We start from the raw sequence: 19,519 nt of genomic DNA, 5'->3' as shown, positions 1-19,519 counted from the left end.
GAAAGAAAGGATGAGCTAGTCCAAGGAAACCCAACGCGGCCAAGGTCACAGGGCTGGCGAGTCTGAAGGAATTCGGTCTCCACCCTTCCAAGCCCAGGCTCTTCTCACTCCCCCAAGGTCTTCCCGCCCCGGGAAAACCTGGTGGCTGGTCCGCGTAAAGGCAAAAGTGACCCCGATTGAAACCTGGGGACCCGGTAGCATTCTTCTTTGCGAGCAAACAGCGACCGCAGTGGACAGCGACCTCGGCCGGCTGGCCAGCTCCTGGCGACCCCAGCCTAGGGAGTCACCGCAGGTCACCGCCGGCCGCAGAGCCCTTCCCGCCGCCCAGCGGTCCCGGGTTCTAACGGGGCCGCGTGCCCGGGGCGGGGCCTAGGCGGGGCCGCTCGCGATTGGCTGCGCGGGGGCCGGGGGCGGGCCGGCGGGCGCCGCCGACAATGAGCCTCCATAAAAGGGATCGGCGGGGTCTGGGGCCCCGGATTGAGACCTGCCCGCCCGCGCTCCCCTCGCGCTGAGGTGTGTCGCAGGCGGGGCGGGCGAGCCCCGGGCGGCGGGGAGGGGGCTGCGCCGGCGGGTGCGCGGGGCGGGCCGCGGGCCCCGCGCGGGCCCGGGCGGAGGCGGCCGCGGGTGGCGCGCCGAGGCCTGCGCGCCCGTCCTTCGGCGTCCGGTCACCGCAGTCGCCCCCGGCCGCACCATGGCTCTGAAGGCCGAGGGCGCCGCGCTGGACTGCTTCGAGGTGACGCTCAAGTGCGAGGAAGGGGAGGACGACGATGAGGCCGTGGTGGTGGCGGTAATCCCGCGGCCGGAGCCGATGCTCAGAGGTGAGCATGGGAGGGGACCGACTTCCGCGTCGCGGCCCGAGCCGGGGGCTCAGGCCGCCCCGCCCCCGCCGGGGTCCGGGCCTGGCAGCCCTTCCCCGCCCGGGTCTGGGCCGGGGCGCGCTCTCGCGCCTCCCCCGGCGGCGTTCGAATCCAGGCCTCCCGGATTCCCCCTCCTCCCCTACCCCCGCCCAGGGTCTGGAGGCTTCGATCCACGCCCCGCGCGCTCCGGATCTTCCGGTGCCCGAGCGCCCCCTCGCCCGGGCCCAGCGCGGGAGGCCCGGTCCCCCGAGGCGCCGGGTGTCCGCGGCTTGCAGCCTCCTGCCCGGCCAGGCTCTGTCCTAGGCCGAGGGGCGGCTCGGCCTCTAGGCCCGAGGCCGGGCACGGGAGTGAGGTGTCCAGAGCGATTTGGAGGGTGGAGGCAGGAGCCCCAGCTAACCTCCAAGAGGGGAATTTTAAGAACCCTTCAAGTCTAAATCTTTCCCTCCCCCCAGCCCTATCTCCAGGCCTCCCACTTGCATAAGCCACAGGTGTCAGATTCTAGAGCGAACACGGGCGATGAATGGAACTGCGCACAGCACCTAGTTTGGGAAAAGCAGTTCTTGCCAGGGGGGCCCTAAAAGAAGCCATCTAAAAGGATATTAGCCAGGGGAGGGGATTCCAGGAGCAGCCTGGGAACACTCATCCTCCCCTCCCCCTTCACCAATTTCTTTAGTCCTCAGGAGCTTGCAAATCCTAAGAAAACAAGAGCCATCTTTGTGGAAAGACTTCATGTTCTTGAAAATGAGAAAATTTCTTCATTTTCCAGTATCTTCTTGCCATTTTCAAGTCCTTCTTGAGGACAGTACCCAAAGGGGGTTGAGAGCAAAGCTATTCATTGTATTTCCGCTTAAACATAATGATATACTCTGTCTGTACTACCTCTCATCCTTTTTGGATCAGAGGGTTATAAAATGAGGGAAATGAAGGCCGCATCCTTGTCAGACCATGCCGTCCAACACAGGTTATTTTCCTGCTTGCGCTAATATTTATGGAGTGCTTGCTCTTATTGTCAAAGACTTTCTCGGTTAATCCTCTCAACCTCCTTCATGGGTAGCCTCCCCACTGTTAGAAGTCTAGAGGTTCATTCATTCAACCAATATTTATTAGGCACCTACTATATCCAGGCACTGTTTTAGTGTGGGGATGGTAACAGTGGTCAACAAGGCAGATGAAACCTGTCCTTGGGGAACATGTATCCCAGTAGCAGACAGGTAAATAAGTATGGTATGTCAGGTGGCAGTAAGTGGTTACACTAAAGTAGTATAAGGAGAAAGAGGGTAGGAGGTAGGAGTTTTAGTTGGTACATAGAGTGATTAGGAAAGTCTTCTCTAATGAAGTGAATTTTGAGCACAGACATGAAGAAAGTTAAGGAAACCCGCCATGGAGATAGCTGCAGAAAGAGTATTGCAGACAGAGAAAAGCAAGTGCAAAGGCCCTGAGACACAAACTTCTGAAATAATTTGGGTATGAGAGGAAAGAGGGTGAATTTAAACGTTTTTGAGGCAAGTGGAAGGACAATATGTTACTGAGATGGAGGAGACTGGGTGTAGGTTTATGCGATATTAGAAGTTAAGGTTAGAACATGATAAGTTCCAGATGTCTTACAGGTCCAAGTGGGGAAATCTGATTAGTTTGGATACCTGAGACTAGATTTCATGGGAGAGTCCTGCTGGAGGTCAGGAAATGGGTGAGACCAGAGGAAAGAAACCAGCAGAGGAGTTCAAGAACTAAATCCTGGACTACTCCAGTAGTTACAGGTTGGAAATCCAGTCAGTCCATCACCAGGTAATCCTGAGTGCCACTAGTTGCCAGACTCTTCCGGATATTGGACTTAAGCACAAACCATCAGAAATCTTCCTATTGGGCCAGGGGTGTAGCTCAGTGGTAGGGCACTCGCCTTCTGGTTTAGCATTGGCAACCTTCACAAGAGCTGGTTCAGGGGAGTGTGGGGAAGAAAGCCTGTTAAACTGAGAGGTCAAGATTTTTGTCCACAGTCACACAGGAGATTCGTATAACCCAGCTGGGGCCTGAGTTGTCTCTGTCTGAGCCAAGGCTCGTATCCATTCCAAATGCCACCTTTCCACCTCTTCCACACAGCCCTCAGGTGCTAGGGCCTCCCATGTTTGTATTTTGTCCCATCCTCTGAATGATGGGAGAAAGGTGAGAGGTAAAGGCACAGAGGATCACAGACATTTCCCAGAGGTGCTGAGCTGCCAGGCTCACCTGGGTCAGAGGCTGCCTGTGTTGAGCTGATAGCTGCCCTATCAGAGCTTATTGGCCACGTGCATACTTCGCTTCCAGCCCAGCGTGAGCAAGGCCATTGCTGCAAGTGGCTTGGAAGCACCGTGAAAGGGAAGTCTAACAGTGAAGAACTGGTGGGCTTTTGAAGGGGCCTCAACAGGCAAGGAACAGGCAGTTGTGCCACTTACCATCAATCCTGTGGAGACAAGGTGTAAATATAAAATGTGATGAAATATAGCATCTTTGCCCTCAAGGGTGCTACGACCTGGAGTCGGGTACCCCTGCAGAAAACATGGGGGTGGGGGCTCACAGGGATGACATCACCCAGATGAGCAGCGTTGCAGAGGCTGGGGAGCTTTGGAACATAGCCTTTGGGAAACATGGCACTAAGGCCTGGGACTAGATGAGAGAAGGTGTGCTTGAGGCGAAAGTAGTGCGACCCTGGGCACAACCTACAGGCGCGTCCAGGGCAACTCAGAACGTGATGAAATGCTCCCGTCTGCCCCACAGGTTTGTTATGAGCATCGTCACTCATGGGTGCCTTTCCTGATAGCACTCCCTCTCACTCCACAGTGGCCCAACAGGAGAAGACCCCACCACCTCCGCCCAGTCTACTGGAGGCAGGAGGTGATGGCTGCGAGGAGCCCAAGCAGCAAGTGTCTTGGGAGCAGGAGTTCCTGGTGGGGAATAGCCCGGGAGGCAGCGGGCGGGCCCTGTGCATGGTGTGTGGGGCCGAGATCCGCTCCCCCTCAGCCGAGACAGCTCGAACGCACATCCTGGAACAGCATCCCCATACCCTGGACCTGAGCCCCTCTGAGAAGAGCAACATCCTGGAGGCCTGGAGCGAAGGGGTGGCCCTTTTGCAAGATGTTCATGCTGAGCAACCATCCCCACCCAGCTCAGGTAGCGGGGGCAGCCCTGGGGCAGAGGGAGGTTCTACTGAAGTCCTGGGAGCTCACTGGGCTTTGCCCCTTTCAGAGTCAAGCCGGGATGCCAAACCAGACCCCAACGCCAATGCAGACTCTGCCGGGATGCCAGCAGAGATTGTGGTCCTCCTGGACTCTGAGGACAACGCGTCCCTCCCGAAAAGGAGCCGGCCCAGGGGACTCCGCCCCCTCGAGCTGCCTGGTCAGTCAGCAGGGGAACTGGTAAGGTGGAGCGGGGGCCCGGGTGAAGGACAGGCCTGCGTGCTGGGCTGCTGCTGAGCAGGTGTCCTCGGGAGCCCAGGGATGGCAGGTTGCAGGTGTGGTGGCCTCTTAAAAAGATCTAGGGTCTTTTTTTACAGTTCCCCCTGCCCCAGAACCTGGAAGTAAGAAGCCCCGTGGTCAGAGATGGAAGGAGCCCCCTGGGGAAGAGCCTGTCAGGAAGAAGAGAGGCAGACCTATGACCAAAAACTTGGACCCTGACCCAGGTGAGGGGAGGCCAGGGAGAGGAGGGCACAGGCCCTGGGTGCAGTGCTGTAACAGGAAATCGAGGTTGGTGAGTGCAGGCTGGGCTCAGGCCTTTCCAGTTGACCTCTGCTCAGAGCTCCTTCCTGTCCTCCCTCCAGACCCGCCATCCCCTGACTCGCCCACAGAGACCTTTGCAGCACCAGCTGAAGTCCGACACTTCACCGATGGCAGCTTTCCCCCTGGCTTTGTCCTCCAGCTCTTCTCCCATACCCAGCTCAGGGCCACCGACAGTAAGGACTCGCCCAAGGAGGGCAAAGCAGCAGAAGGCCTTCTCCAGCCAGAAAGCCCCACTCCAGGTGAGCCCTCCTGAGGGAGGGACGGGGAAGTTGGTCATCCGGTCTCTGAGGCTGTGCGGCCCTGGAGCCCAGAAAAGAGGCTGGTGCTCAGGTGCCTAGGAGACAGGATAAGGGCAACAGGATTTGAATGACCAGGGAGACCGGCCAGAAAGCTGAGTGCTCCTTAGGAAATTCCTGGAATTGGTCATCAGGTTGGGCTACACCAGTGTTCTCCAAAAGCCTCACCCATCTCCACACGACACTGACTTGAGCTGGAACCTGAGGTACCCACCTTTCTCTGACAGAGGAGGAGCCCAAATGGGGGCTATCAGTTCGAACAGGGGTCAAGAGAATAGGCAGGTGATGAGCCGCGAACAGACACCTCCATGGGGACACCAGCTCAGTAAATTCTTGATAATGGCAACAAGTGAGTAAGTGTTCATGTTTGTATTATGTCCCACTGATTTTAAGAAACTTATAGCCGGGCGTGGTGGTACACACCAATAATCCCAGCTACTTGGGAGCCTGAGGCAGGCTGATCACAAGTTCAAGGCCAGGCTAGACAATTTAGCAAGGCCTTGTCTTAAAAGAAAAGCTGCTTAGGCGTGGTGTTGCATATGCCTGTGGTGGTGCTGTAATCCTAGCAGCTAGGGAGGCTGAGATAGGAAGATTTCAAGTTCAAAGCCAGCCTCAGCAAAAGGGCTAATAAGCAACTCAGTGAGACCCTGCCTCTAAATGAATTACAAAATAGGGCTGGGATGTGGCTCAGTGGCCGAGTGCCCCTGAGTTTACTCCCTGGTACCAAAAAAATAAAAATAAAATACAAAATTAAATGGCTGGGGCTATAGCTTAGTGGTAGATCACCCCTTGGTTCAATTGCCAGTACCAAAAAAAGAAAGGAAAAAAAAAACCAACTTTATACAGTTCATTAAAGCTTACAAAAGTATGTCATAGTTAAAGGGCAGGTACCCATCCCCTTTTTTCAGATGAAGAAACTGAGTCTCAAAGAAATGATTCCTTCTTCTCAGTCCTTATATGAATTTCCTATTTGCTCCTGTAACAAATTGCCACAAACGTTGTGGTTTATTATTTTACAGTTCTAGAAGTCAGAGGTCCCAAATGGGTCTCCCTGAGCTAAATTCAAGGTGTTGGCAGGGCTGTGTTCTTTTCCGGAAGCCCTAGGGGAAATCCTTGCATGGCTTCTGAAAGCTGCTCACAAACATTGCTTGGCTTTTGGCCTCAAAACAGCCTCAAAGCTAGCAGTAGTCCATAGAGGCTCCCAGCAGAGGTCTTGGTTCTGAATCATCTGCCTCTCTTCCCTGCTTAAGGACCCTTATGATTATGTAGGCCCTACCCCGAGGTCATCCAGAACAATCTTTTTTTGCAGGGGCATGGGGCGGAAGGGTACTGCGAATTGAACTTGGGGCACTCAACCACTGAACCGTATCTCCAGTCCTATTTTTTTTTTGTTTGTTTGTTTTTGTTTTTTTATTGTAAACATGGGATACATGTTGTTTGTTTGTACATGGAGTAACAGCATACCATATGTGTAATCATACATTTACATAGGGTAATGATGTTTGATTCATTGTTATTTTTTCTCCCCCCTCACCCCTCCCACCCCTCTTTTCCCTCTATACAGTCCCTCCTTCCTCCATTCTTGCCCCGCTCCCACCCCTCATTATGTGTCATCATCCGCTTATCAGCGAGATCATTCGTCCTTCGGTTTTTTGAGATTGGCTTATCTCACTTAGCATGATATTCTCCAATTTCATTCATTTGCCTGCAAATGCCATCATTTTATTCTTTATAGCTGAGTAATATTCCATTGTATCTATATATACCACAGTTTCTTTATTCATTCATCAATTGAAGGACATCTAGGTTGGTTCCACAGTCTGGCTATTGTGAATTGAGCAGCTATGAACATTGATGTGGCTATATCTCTGTAGTATGCTGATTTTAAGTCCTTTGGGTATAGGCCGAGGAGTGGGATAGCTGGGTCAAATGGTGGTTCCATTCCAGTCCTATTTTGTATTTTATTTAGAGACAGAATCTTACTGAGTTGCTTAGCTCCTCGCTTTTGCTAAGACTGACTTTGAACTAGTGATCCTCCTGCCTCAGCCTCCTGAGCCTCTGGGGTTTTTGGTTTTTGTTTTGTTTTTTGGTACTGGGGACAGAACCCAGGGTCTGGCACATGCTTGGCAGGTACTCTACCACTGAGCTACAGCCCCAGCTCTGTTTGGTTTTTTAGTTGGCATCCTTAATTCCCCCTTACTGTGGAATAAAACATTCCCAGCTTCTGGAGATTTGGACATGGACATCTGCGGTAGCTATGATTCCACCCCCAAGCAGTGGCAGAATTGAGACTAGAATGCATTCTATGGGCAGAGGCCGAACCTGGTTCCCATCTTCACCTCTTTGCCAAGCACAGCTCACAGCATCCCAGGCCCTCCTACCTCAACCTTTCAAGTACCTGCATTTCTTAAGTATACACGACAGCACCCAGCCAGTCTTCCGGTTTCATACTCAAAGGGAGTCTTCGTTTCTAGTCCTAGGATGCCTTGTGTAGAAACACCACTGGTCTGGGTAAGTGGAAGAGAAGAGAATCCCTGAGATTTTAGGATCTTTTGGTGTGAGTGGGCAAAGAGAGGGTGGGGCTCCACGACAAATCAGTGATAAGAGATGGCAGCATGTTCTCAGCAGCCACAGAGTGTACGGAGGTTGCAGATGACCCAGGAACCGTGGGAGACACTGAGTAATAAAGCACCAAGTGTCCCTGGAGCCCAGCCCCAGGAAGCACTCTTGAGAAATCACGTGAGTGAGGCAGCCTTTGACCCCAGGCTGTCCTGGGACACTGTTGGAGTCAGGGAGGTTTTCAGGACTGGTGGGCACTATGGTGCTTCCAGGCAGATCACGTGCTCTGGCTTGAGGTTTTAAGCTTCTTCAGAACACCCAGAGCTGGGGATGGCGCTCTGGGGTAGAGCACTTCCTAGCACACTGCAGATCCTGGGTTCAGTCCCCAGCATATCTCTCTCTCTCTCTCTCTCTTTCTCTCACACACACACACACACAAGAACCCAGATTTGAATAAAGATCCTGCCACTGTTAAAAAAAGAAAATTCAAAATCGTAGGTCTAGGAATTGGAAAAGGTCACTGTGGTCACATTAGCTGAGCTAACAGATAAGAAGTGTAGGCAGTTTGGGAAGGTTTTCTAGAATTTTCCAAGGACCTTGCTGAAAGAGGGTGGGGTATTGTGCAGGCCAGCAGAGAGGTGAGCTGGGAGGACCCACTCACAAGTCACGGAGGGGAGGTTCTTTTCTTGCTGATGTTTGATTTGAGCAAGACCCTGACATTTGGGTAGGAAACCTTGGCCAGACAGAGGGTGTCTCCAGGCTGGACCATGGAGGAAGCATAGTGAGAGAGCACAAATGTTTGTTCACTCCTGAGTCCTCAGCACCTAGAACAGTGCCTGGCACAAATACAGCCCTTAGCGAAAATCGATTGGAAAGTTGAGCTGGGCACAGCGGTGCCTGCCTTTAATCCCAGCTACTCAGGAGGCAAGTTTGTTTTTCTCTTTAGGCCAGCCAAGGCAAGTTAGCAAGGCTGTCTCCAACTGAAAAGGAGTCGGGGGTGTGGCCCATTGGTAGAGTGCTTACCTGGCATGCATGAGGTTCTGGGTTCAATTCCCAGTACTGCAAGAAAGAAAGAAAAGTTGGACAATTGACTGCCTGCACTTGTCAATCAGGTGGTGACATTTCCAGAGTCCCCATCCAGAGATTGGCCTTAGTGAGAAACAAGGGGAATGGGTCCCAGCCTCTGCAGGAGGAATGGGTGTCTGTGGAACGCACGTAAGCACCTACTCACAAATTGGAGAGAGAAGGGGGAACGGGGAGCGGGGTGGAATTGGAGAGAGAAGGGGGAAGCAGAGAAATTGGGGCAGGACAGGAAGAGAAGACTGGAAAATCCTCCTAGTTTTTTGTGGTGCTGAGAATCAAACCCAGGGCCTCACTCATGCTAGGAGAGCATTCTACCACTGAGCCACAACACCAGCCCTATTTCTTTATTTCTTATTATCATTTTTTAAATATATTTTTTAGTTGTAGGTGGACACAGTACCTTTATTTTTATGTGGTGCTGGGATCAATCCCAGGGCCTCACGCGTGCCAGGCAATCACTTTACCCCCTGAGCCACAACCCCAGCCCCTTATTTTTTTTAATTTTGAGACAGGATCTTGCTAAGTTGCTAAGATTGCCCTTGAACTTGTGATCTTCCTGCCTTAGCATCTTCAGGTGCTGGGGTTACACACGTGTGCCACTGTGCCCCAGCTTGCTTTTTATAGCGCTGGAGCTCTGGATCATTTCCACATCTCAGGCCTTACTCTTCTGCCCTCCTTGCAACCAGGAAGCACTGGTGCAATTCTGGTGGCTTGAGAAGTCCCTTGCTTATTTGAACTCTTACTATGTATTAAACTTTCCTGATCCACTGCTATTTCATGAATGAAAGGCATTATGGAGAGTGTTAAAATTTCCATTTATACAAGAGGAGTCAGCTGGATATGGTGACTCAGGCCTCTAGTCTCAGATACATGGAGGCTGAGTCAGGAGGACGATGCTTGAGCCTAGGAGTTCAAGGTCAACTGGAGCAATATCACAAGACCCTTGCCCAAATAAGGGTGTAGTTGGGGTAGCTCAGTGTAGAGTCTTTGCCTCACATGTGTGTGGCCCTGGGTTCAGTCCCCAGCCCTAGAGAAGGAAAAATAAAACAAAGCCCATGGGTGCTGTCCTCTGTCACCCCATCCCTTCTCAGTCTTCCCCCTCAGCCCACACAAAGCTGCTATTTCTCCCTTGACCCCTCATCCCTCTAGTCCCTGTTAGATTTGTCTCCAAAGCTAAGGACCTTTTCTAAACTGCCTCTCTTCTCTTTCTGGAATCTGCTTGAGTAGAATGTGCATTCTCAATACTCCATGCTGAAATTGCTTTTTGGCAAGGTTGCCCTTGACTTCCATAAAATGAAGTTTAGTGGAATCCCTGGTCCTTCCCTTTCTTGATCTGGGGGTAGCAGTCGACCCGTCTCCCCCACCTTCCTGGTAATGGCTTTCTTCCCTTGGTTCCCTGGCAGCTGCTTGCCTGCCTTGCTGCCGCCTCACTGACTGTTCCTTCTGCTTCTCTTGCTTGGTCATCTTGGCCCCCCGACCTGGAAACATAGCACATTGCCTGTCTTGCCCTTTGTTGAATGTGGACTTCTTCAGATCAGGTTGTTTCATGCACCGTGATGTCCCTGGTGGCCAAAACAGCCCCTGGCCCAGAAGAGGTGCTTTCTATATGTGTGGTGCATTCAATCCCCTGCTCCCTGGCAGCTCTGTGCAGGTCCACTGTTATGCCATTTGTGTGCTTGAACCCCACCTTTACCCTCCATCTCCCCTTGGTTCCAGCCTGTCTCCCAGCTGCCCCGGTGATATCTCTACTTGGTTGATTCAAAAGACTTTTTTTTTTTTTTTTTATTTGTAGTTGTCAATGGATCTTTTATTTTATTTTTATTTATTTATTTATATGTGGTACTGAGAATTGAACCCAGGGCCAGGCAAGGGCACTGAGCCACAACTCAGGACTTCTTAAACTTGGTATTTCCAAACTGAACCTCCGGTCTCCTCCCCAGGTCTCACCCACTGCCACCCTGCACGAGCCAACCCTGTCATGGTAAACTTGCAGACCTATCCTTGCCCTTGTTCTTTCCGAACCTTTGGAATCCTCCTCTTCTGTTCCCCTCCAGCCCCACATCAGTCCACCAGCAGATCATTGAACATCCTGTCACTGCCTCCGCTGCCACTATGCTCACCTGGTTGTGGCAACAACCTCTAACTGGGCTCTGGCCTCTGAGCTTTGCCCACTGTGCTCTGCTCTCGCCAGCACCCCACCTACCTGCCAAAAACTTGGGTTAGATCTGAGCAGAGTCCTCATCTGAGCAGAGTCCTCACGGGCTGGTCCTGCTTCCTCCAGGCTCCTGACCTCTCCCACCACACCCCCTCCCTCGCACAGACAGCAACTGGCAGGCTCCCCAGCTTCTGCACTTGTCCTTTCTTCTGCCCAAAACCCTGTTGCCCCACCAGCTTCTTAGCTGACCCTTGACATCCTGCATGTCACCTGCCTGCTGCTGGCTCCCTTACCTGGTGTGTTGCAGCTGAATCTACTCACAGATGATATACTGCAGCTTTTATTTGATTGTCCTTTTAATTGGCTCTCACCACTAGATTGTAAATTCTAAGAGGGCAACATGATCCGCTTCATGCAGTGCTGTGTCACTAGCTGTATCCAGCTAGAAGAGCCTTGAGCCCATCATAGTTGCTCAAGAAGTTATTGTTGAATTCATAAGCAAATGAGTAGGAATTCAGTCTTCCCGCAAGAAAGCCATAGTTACCCAGAATACAAACTGCCTTGTGTCAACACAAAATTTGAGGCCGGGTGTGGTGGTGCACGCCTGTAATTACAGCTACTCAGGAAGTTGAGGCAGGAGAATCTCAAGTTCAAGGCCAGCCTCAGCAACTTACAAGATTCTGTCTCAAAATAAAATAAAAGGAACTGAGGATGTAGCTCAGTGGTAGAGTGCTTGTCTAGGATGTGGGAGACCCTGTGTCCATCCCCAGTACCATCCAAAAGAAAAAAAAATTGCTAAGTCGTACAACTAAGTAGTAGCTGATAAGTCATTTTGTTTTTATTGTAATCATTAGCACATCAATTCTACAAATTTTGCCATACATGCTTACATTGTGCATTGGTCATATCCAACCACCCTTCTACCCTGATCCCTTTCCCCCTTCCTGGTAAGTCATTTAAAACTCCAGTGAACTGTATGACAAAATGGTACCTGTCCTCGCTGTCACATTTGAATAACTGTCTCTAAAAATCAGGAAAGAAAACCACCAAGAATCTGTTTCCGTGGCTGTGCAGTGGCCATAGTAGTGCACCGTCCCCTGTCTTGAGACCCAGCTTTGCTGTTCTGAGTAGTTGCTCCACACTGCTAAGATGGGCACCTGATCCTTGTATCAGAGGTCTTGACCCAGGAGATCACAGCTGGTAAAGTGGCAGAGCAGAGCGGGATGCTAGCCCAGAGCTGTCCCTCGGCACTCTTCTCTGTTGTACATATTCACTCCCAGCTCTGGGGTAGGCAGCGCAGGGTCTGGCTGGTTTGGGATGCTCTCCACCCCACTTATCCCTGCCCTGTGCAGGCAGAGCCTCTTGGGTTGCCCAGTGGGTCACGTGAAAGGAGTCAGCTGGAGGTAAGATTTGGGGGAGAGACATTCTAGGTACTAAGTCCCCTCTGCCTTAGTCCATGAGGGAGGGAGGCTTCCGAGCAGTTTCCCAGTGATGTCAAGCGGGCTCTGAAGCTGGCAGTGCTGGAGTCAACCAAGGGTCGGGCTGTGAATGAAGATGAGGAGGGTCTGCCACGTGTGGGTTTGGTTAGCAGAGCTTTCACTACCACCACAGGCTCTGGAAGGCCCTGACTCTGCTCTCTGCTCCCATCCCTGCCCAGCTCCCCCTCCGGGGCTTCGTGGGACACTGGATCTCCAGGTTATCCGTGTGCGGATGGAGGAGCCCCCAGCAGTCAGCCTCTTGCAAGACTGGTCCAAGCACCCCCAGGGCACCAAGGGGGTGGGAGCAGGTGATGCCCCAGACTGGCCCACAGTTCTGTCAGAATCCAGCAGTACTGTGGGGGGGCAGCCGGAGGCAGGAAGTGGGGTGTAAATTGTTGGTTTCCTGGGGAGGGAGGGAGGGAGAGGGCAGGAGGGAGTAGGCATTGTCCCCCTTTGGCTTATAGCTCAGAGCTGCCTGGCTCAGCCACCCAGAGTTTTAAAACCAGGTGCCAGGGCAGGATGGAGGGGTGGGGCCGCGCCCATCCACTGTTGCTTCAGAGTGCTGGAGGGTGCCTGCCCCTGGCTGGGTCTGAGGCCCGACTGAGGTAGAGGGTGGCCAAGGCTGTCGTGTGGTAGGGCATTGGGCCAGTGGAGAACACCTACCCCAGTCCTTTACTGACCCACACCTCTGTCCCCCGCACCCCCTCCTGCCCTCTCTTGGCTCCCCACCATTCTCCCCTGGCACAGTGCCTTACACAGAGGTGGTCATGAGGGGGTTTGAACTGAGTCCCACTACCTCGGGGGACACCTCTCCTCCCCGACTTGTTCAGGCTTCTGCACCAGGAGGCCTCCATTACCTCTTCCCGCTCCATCCCTGCAGAGGGGCTCCATCACCCCCACTCTCCCTTTCACCTCTTTTCCTGTTGTATATATCACCTTTGTTGACAATAAATTATTTTTTTTTATTAAGAGAGTTCCGTGTGGGCCATCATTGGGGGAAGGGGCCTCCTAGAACAAGCCTGGGGGCAGGAGGGCTGGAAGGTAGTCAGGGGTGGGGAGCCTGAGGCCACCTGTCCCAAGGAGGGAGTAGTAAGCACCAGGGCAGGGCTTTGCCTGGGCCTGTGGACCAGGCCTGACCTGGTGTTGGCATCTTACCCCCGACTCTGGAAATGGGTCAGAAGCACATTTTAACATGATCTCTTCTGATGCCTGGCAGGCCTCTGTCCAAGCAAGGCCACTGGGAGGTCCAGGGGTGCTCACACCCAAGGAGCTGAAGGTAATGGCCTTTCTGAAGTGAAGTGATCCCAGTATGCCTGCAAGTAAAGAGATGCCTCTGGGTCACCCTGTGATGGGTGAGTCCTGACAGCCTCCCCTCCGGCCGTGTAGGTCTGTACCCTCTGCCGCACGGCTTCATCCCAGGCTTCACTGAACCTGAGTCCTGACCTGTTTCCTCCACTGCCTGGACCATGAGATGGCCCATTTCAGGTCTCTTCAGATTCTGTAAGTCCTGAACAAATTCATCTCAGGCAGAATCTGGGTGGTCTTGCCATTTCTAGTGAGATGGAGCTCATTCTATCTCCAACCCCAAACTGCACTGTCCTGTGGAGAGCCCACCAGCATGGTGAGTAGAACTGAATTCCCAACGCTCCTGCAAAGTGAGGTGTACTTTAGGAGAGGTGGGGAACAAGGCTTGGAGGGCATCCCCATAGGACATGGACCAGAAAGCTCATCTCCATCAGGAAGGGCCTGGGCATCAGCAGTACAGGCTGTGTGCTAGCATGAGCTGCCGTCACCTGTGGGATGTGGTCCTTTCACCTGACTTGATAAACTTGGGAGAAGGAGCCCAAGAATGTACAGGGTCCTTGTCCAGAGGAGGCTAAAAGACAGGTGTGGAGAAAAGGCAGCAGTCAAGGATTCAGGGTACTTCGTATCTAGCCACTGCACGGTGGCAGGAGGGCCACAGAACTCTCCACCCCTGTTTCTGCAGGTGGGGAAAACTTGTGTCCTACCTAACAGGAGGAATAAAATAATGCTAAAAGTCTGCCTTTGAAAGCACAAGTGTTCATCACAGGTGATTTCTGTCCGTCCATGGTTGGCTGTGTTTACATTTATACCAATGTGCTTTTAAGACAACATGGCTGAGTGTCACTGAGTGTTTACACTTGAACAAGCGTATATAAAGTTTGTTGTAAAATTGTGATGCCAGTGCACCTTTGCTTCTGTTACATGACTCGTGGCCCCCTAGACTGTGAGCTCCTTCTGGGCAGGAACCAAGTTGCATTGACTTTGTTTTCCTAGTGCCCTGCATTGGGTCTGGCACATAGTAGGTGCTCAATAAATGTTTTGTCAAGTGCCTTCTTGGTGTGCATTCCTGTGTGACATTTTTGCATGCTGGTCCCTAGGGTGTGGTTCTCTGCACAGGGACCTTGCCATTATGACTGGCTGACCTGATGGTTCCATGGCTTAAGCTCCACATTCCAGCCAGCAGGGGTCTTTCCAGCCTTGGCCAGGACCCTAGGGACTATAGGACCAGGAGCTGCCTGTGGACACCTCGGAGCTTCCAGGGAGAAATGGAGAGTGGGGCTGAGGGCATGACTCCACCCTAGAGTGGGGAGGACACCTGGATGGAAGTGGCAACTCTCAGAACTCCCTTGCTCTCCATCCCTGCTTGAGAGTCCTTCCACCTCCAGCCTTGTTGTCCTGGTGCAAAACAAGGCAAATGCCTTGCACAAATATCAGTGACCCTCCACATACACCCCAGCTCTAGTGGTAGCATCTTTCAAGTGAGGCCCCAGCCACCAGCTTGGGGAATGAGGTGGGGAAGAGGATGCTGCTGCCCTAACTCCGGAGCCACGTCCCCAACCTCCTCAGTACTCCTTTGCTCCCTAATCAGCCACCTGCCCTGGCTCTGCCACAGCCTTCCTTGGGATTGTGACGAGAGCCCTTGGGATACCTAAAAAAGAACGATTTTTTCTACACTCAGGACACTTCAGATAACAGACTGGGGGTGGGGGGGGGGTGGGAATCACACAGACAGGTTCTCCAACCCTCTGACACCAACTGGATGCCTAACTATGCAGTAAGTACCCGGAGTTGGACCCTACAGGTTAAGGGTTCAGTTCCACAACACCAACTGCAAATCCCAAGTTGTCACTTGTACTAACAACCAGCCCCAAATTAGGTTTCCCCAATCCCCTCCTCAGAGCTCAGGGAAACATTTAGTTTTACTGGTTTATTATAAAGTATGTCAGGAACCAGGTGCAGGGGTGCTCGCCTGTAACTGCCGAGGCAGGAAGATCATGAGTTCGAGGCCAGGCTCAGCAATTTAACGAGTCCCTAAGCAACTTGGTGAGACCCTGTCTCAAATTGAAAAATAAAAGGGGATTGGGGATGTGGCTCCGTAGTTAAGCGCCCCTGGGTTCAATCCTCAGTATCAATAAATAAATAATGTTACGAAGGATAGAGATCAACAGCCGGATGACAAAGATACATAGGGCTTGGTGTGCAAAGGTCCTGAGCACAGGAGGCGCGGTCCTAGAGGACTCTGGTGTGCTGGTCTCCCCAGTGAACTGGAAGCTTCGAGGGTGTTCACAGAGGCCTCATTAGGCATACCTGATTAAATCATTGGCCATTTTCCAGTCCCTCCTCCCTCCCGAGGTCAGAGGGTGGGACCGAAAGTTCCAATCCTCTGATCACGTATTTGGTTCCTCTAGCTACCAGTCCCATCCTCCGAGTCACCTGAGCTTGAACTCAGGTGTGGCGGGAAGGGACTCATCATGCATAACAACGGAGGCTTTTGTTATTCCAAGGGGTTCAGGACCTCTTTGCAGCGAGCCAGGACAAAGATCAAATAGATTTTCTTTTTATATCACAATTCCGCTAACCGTTTTTCTGCCTAGGGCAGAACCCGGAGACCGGGAGGAAGAAGCGCCCTCCCTCGCTGAAGGGAAACTGGAGCCCTTGGGGCGTGACCAAGAAGGGGCGTGGCCAGGGTGGGCGAGGCTAGGACGGGGGCGTGTCTAGGGACCGCGCGCACCGCAGCGGTGTGACTCTCGGGTCCAGGATCTTCTTTTCGGCCCCTGAACCGATGGACGTCCTTCAGCCCCTGGTTCCCGTTCCTCTACGTTGAGTGGTGTGGTCACATGGAACACGCGCGCACACACACACGCACGCACGCGGAGCTGGGCTCAAATGAGACGTGATGCACTGAGGGCCGTTTGTAAACTCAGGTCCTGCCTACCCTTGAGGTGTGCGAGGCTGGGAGGCTGGGAAGGGCTTGCAGCCTGTGACCAGAGTTCACACAAGGGGGACTGGGGCGCAGTGGCTCTGCTGTACTCCGTGTCTGCCTTCCCACCTTCCCGGGGTCAGGTGCCCCAGTCCAGGACCTGGACACTTCCGAATCTGGACGGTCCCTTTCTCCCCCGTTCTAGGGTCAGAAGTGCCAGCCTCCCAGGAAGCCTTTTTGGCTTTCCATCAGCAGCTGAAGCGTCAGATCTCCAGGCTCCCACATCTAGGGGGCAGAGGAAGCAGGAGCAGTGGGGGAGGGGTGATGGCCCCTCCAGATGACGATTCCACAAATGTTAGTGAAGGACCCCATGGGCAGGCACGGTGCTAGGAGCTGCGGAGCACCAGACACCTGCCCTAGTTTCCTCAGGGTGTCACAGGAGAAGAGCTATCTCTGAAGTAGAATCTGAAGAGGGAGGAACTTAGGACCAAGGGGTGCTTGGCACACCTGCCACCTGCCAAATGCATAAACAGGTTTCTTTAGAGAAGTAGCTACATAATCAAGGAGGGAGAAACAGCAACCTGTTGGCATATTTACGGAGGGACATTTGCTCGGGACTGGCTTAGAGATGGCACCAGGGTGGAGCCCCACGATGGTGCCCCCTTTCCCCTGTGCCTGCCCAGTGCCCTCCTGGTACTTTTGTAGGCAAGGGCCTGGGCTCTTCTCTCAGGAGTTGCATCCATTCCTGGGCGCTTTCTGCACTGCAGTGGTTCTTGGGTGTTTCCCACATTTCAACAGCTCAAGGGTACTTCCACTGAGACTCAGTATCTCTCCTTTTCCCCCAAATTCCCATCTCAGTGGGTCATTCCACATTGTGCCCACCCTATGGGTGAGAAAATTGAGGCACAGGGAGTTGAACATGGTGACTTCATTCTTCAAGTAAAGGAGCAAAGCCAGCCTGAGCCAGGTTTCTCTGGTTCCAGAGCCCCACTATCTACTACTGTACAACATGTCCTGGCACCTGGTCCTGGCACCTGCTGGAATCCTGCTGTGTGCCTGGCAGTGCTGATTGGAGGGACTCACCAATGTGGAAGGGTGCTCATTTTATCAGGACCATGAGACTGTGACAGAAATCCAAGACTAAGGCTTTGAGGGTGGAGGATATCCTGCTTCTCACTTGCCCCTTTCTCCATGAAGCGGATAGACCCTGGCCTCCAGCCCTGGCCTCTAGCCCTGACTCAGGCTGGGTCTCAATGTTTGGAAGGTACAAAAGCAGTGACTTGGATAGTCATACCCATACAAGCTGGGGCCACTATAGGGGCCAGGGCATGGGGGATGGGGTTTCCTATCCTGGTGGGAGACACGCTGGTCCAGAAGCAGCAAGCATCTCTCAAAGAGGAGGGGAACTTTATTTTATGCCAGCAGGCTCAGAGGAAAACCAAAACTCCAAATTCAAGCCCTGATCCACAGTTTCTCACAATTTTATAGGTTATTTGCCGTCATCTTAGACCCGTCCTATCGTTGGGGTTTACCTAATCTGCGCTGCTGAAGGCCGTGCAGGTCTCTAACACAGAGCTGCCCACAGAACGGATAAGGAGGATCGGCTCTGTCCACAGCGTCCATTAGGTTTCAGGAGGGAGGAGTCAGACTCCCAGGGCTGTCACTGACCCTGCAGAAGGTAGGGACCTGGTTAAGGAGGCTTCCTGGGGAAAGGCTGCGAGAGGGGAGGGGACTGACCCCTCCCCAGGCACTGGACGCTTCCCATAACGTTTCTGTCATTTCATTTCACAACCAGGTCTGGTTTTGCCATCGCAGTCCCAGATCCTGTCCTGTCCCCTGGGCACCCTCTCACTCACCTGGAGCAAGATTTCCATTTGCCCACTACAGCACCCAGGTCTTCCTGAGTGAGGAGTATGCCCATGCCCCTCCCACTGAGGTCAGATTTGTGCTCAAATCAGAATGACTATATATGGGCAGTGGCCACGACTCACACCTGAAAGCCAAGCAGACCTGGGTTCTGTCTGTGAGCAGCTTGAGATGCAAGTGCTCCCCACACGCTCTGGAGTGACACCCTTATCCTCATGGCCTCTGTGTCGGGCACTGAGAATGCAGCCAGGAGCATGGCAGACAAAGCCACTCCATGATGCGCCCATTCCGGGGAGACTGATGCAAAACACAGATTCTCCATGTTCACCCAGGAATAAGTGCCAGGAAGAAAAACAGAGAATGAGGGAGGGGTGCTGATTTTTATTTATTTTTTTTTAATAAGAAGATATTCATTGACTAATTGGGGAATGTGCACACAGACTGAATATTAGATATTAGGAAACACTAAATTTTTTTGCTGTTCTGGGGATGAAGCCCAGGGCGCTCTCACACATACTAGACAAGTGCTGTGCCCCTGACACTTTTTCCTTTTTTTTGGGTGGGGGGGCCACTGGGAATTGAACCCAGGGGCACTCTACCACTGAGCCACATCTCCCTAGTTTTTTTATTATTATTAAATTTATGTATTTATGTATTTATTGGTACCAGGCATTGAACCTAGAGGCTTTTGCTACTAAGCTACACCCCCCCCCCCCCCAGCCCCTTCTTTTGAGACAGGTTCTCTCTAAGTTGCTTAGGGCCTCACTAAGTTGCTAAGGACGGCCTCGAATCTGTGATCTTCCTGCCTCAGTCTTTAATTTCTTTACTTTGAGACAGACTCTCACCAAGTTGTTGAGTCTCACTAAATTGCTGAGGCTGGCCTTGAACTTGCTGTCCTCCTGCCTCAATGTCCGGAGTGGCTGGGATTACAGGCAAATGCTGCTGTGCTTGGCTGGTTCAACCTGTTAGAGCTTTTCTTTCCTCTTTTCATCTTTCCTTTCTTATGCACACGGTGGTTTGTTCTGTAGACAGGCTTTCTCCATTCTGGACCTGGTTGATTGCATGCATGCCCATGACCTTGTTTAGCAAGTTCATCCATCCATCCTCAAAGGCCATCCTTTTTCTTTCTTTCTTTTCTGTGGTTTTGGGGATGGAACTCAGTGCTCCACCACTGAGTGACACTCCCAGTCCCACAGGGGCAATTTTGAGAAGGGGGCTAGAAGAGTTTTTTCAGGAAGCAGTTAAACAGAT

General features: G+C 52.5%; 1 protein-coding gene across 3 annotated transcripts; it reads left to right on the top strand.

Moving 5' to 3' along the window:
• Positions 1-432: 432 nt before the first annotated feature.
• Positions 433-13,150, top strand: SPINDOC (spindlin interactor and repressor of chromatin binding). Of its 3 annotated transcripts, none has more exons than XM_079103926.1 (6): positions 433-818; positions 3,672-4,001; positions 4,077-4,226; positions 4,384-4,509; positions 4,648-4,845; positions 12,395-13,150. In XM_079103926.1, exons 1-6 carry the CDS (start codon positions 692-694, stop codon positions 12,487-12,489), a joined length of 1,026 nt encoding a protein of 341 aa, XP_078960052.1. In that variant the 5' UTR covers positions 433-691; the 3' UTR covers positions 12,490-13,150. The 3 variants fall into 3 exon arrangements, with proteins under 3 accessions (XP_078960052.1, XP_078960053.1, XP_078960051.1); XM_079103927.1 differs by having other exon boundaries at positions 434-818; positions 12,311-12,469; XM_079103925.1 differs by having other exon boundaries at positions 435-818; positions 12,357-13,150.
• The last annotated feature ends 6,369 nt before the right edge of the window (positions 13,151-19,519 follow it).

The sequence above is a fragment of the Sciurus vulgaris genome (assembly GCF_902686455.1).
Source record: "Sciurus vulgaris genome assembly, chromosome: 11".
NCBI classification, from domain to species: Eukaryota; Metazoa; Chordata; class Mammalia; order Rodentia; family Sciuridae; genus Sciurus; species Sciurus vulgaris.
The sequence above is the reverse complement of the archived record's forward strand: the minus strand, read 5'-3'. Positions and strand labels throughout refer to the sequence as shown.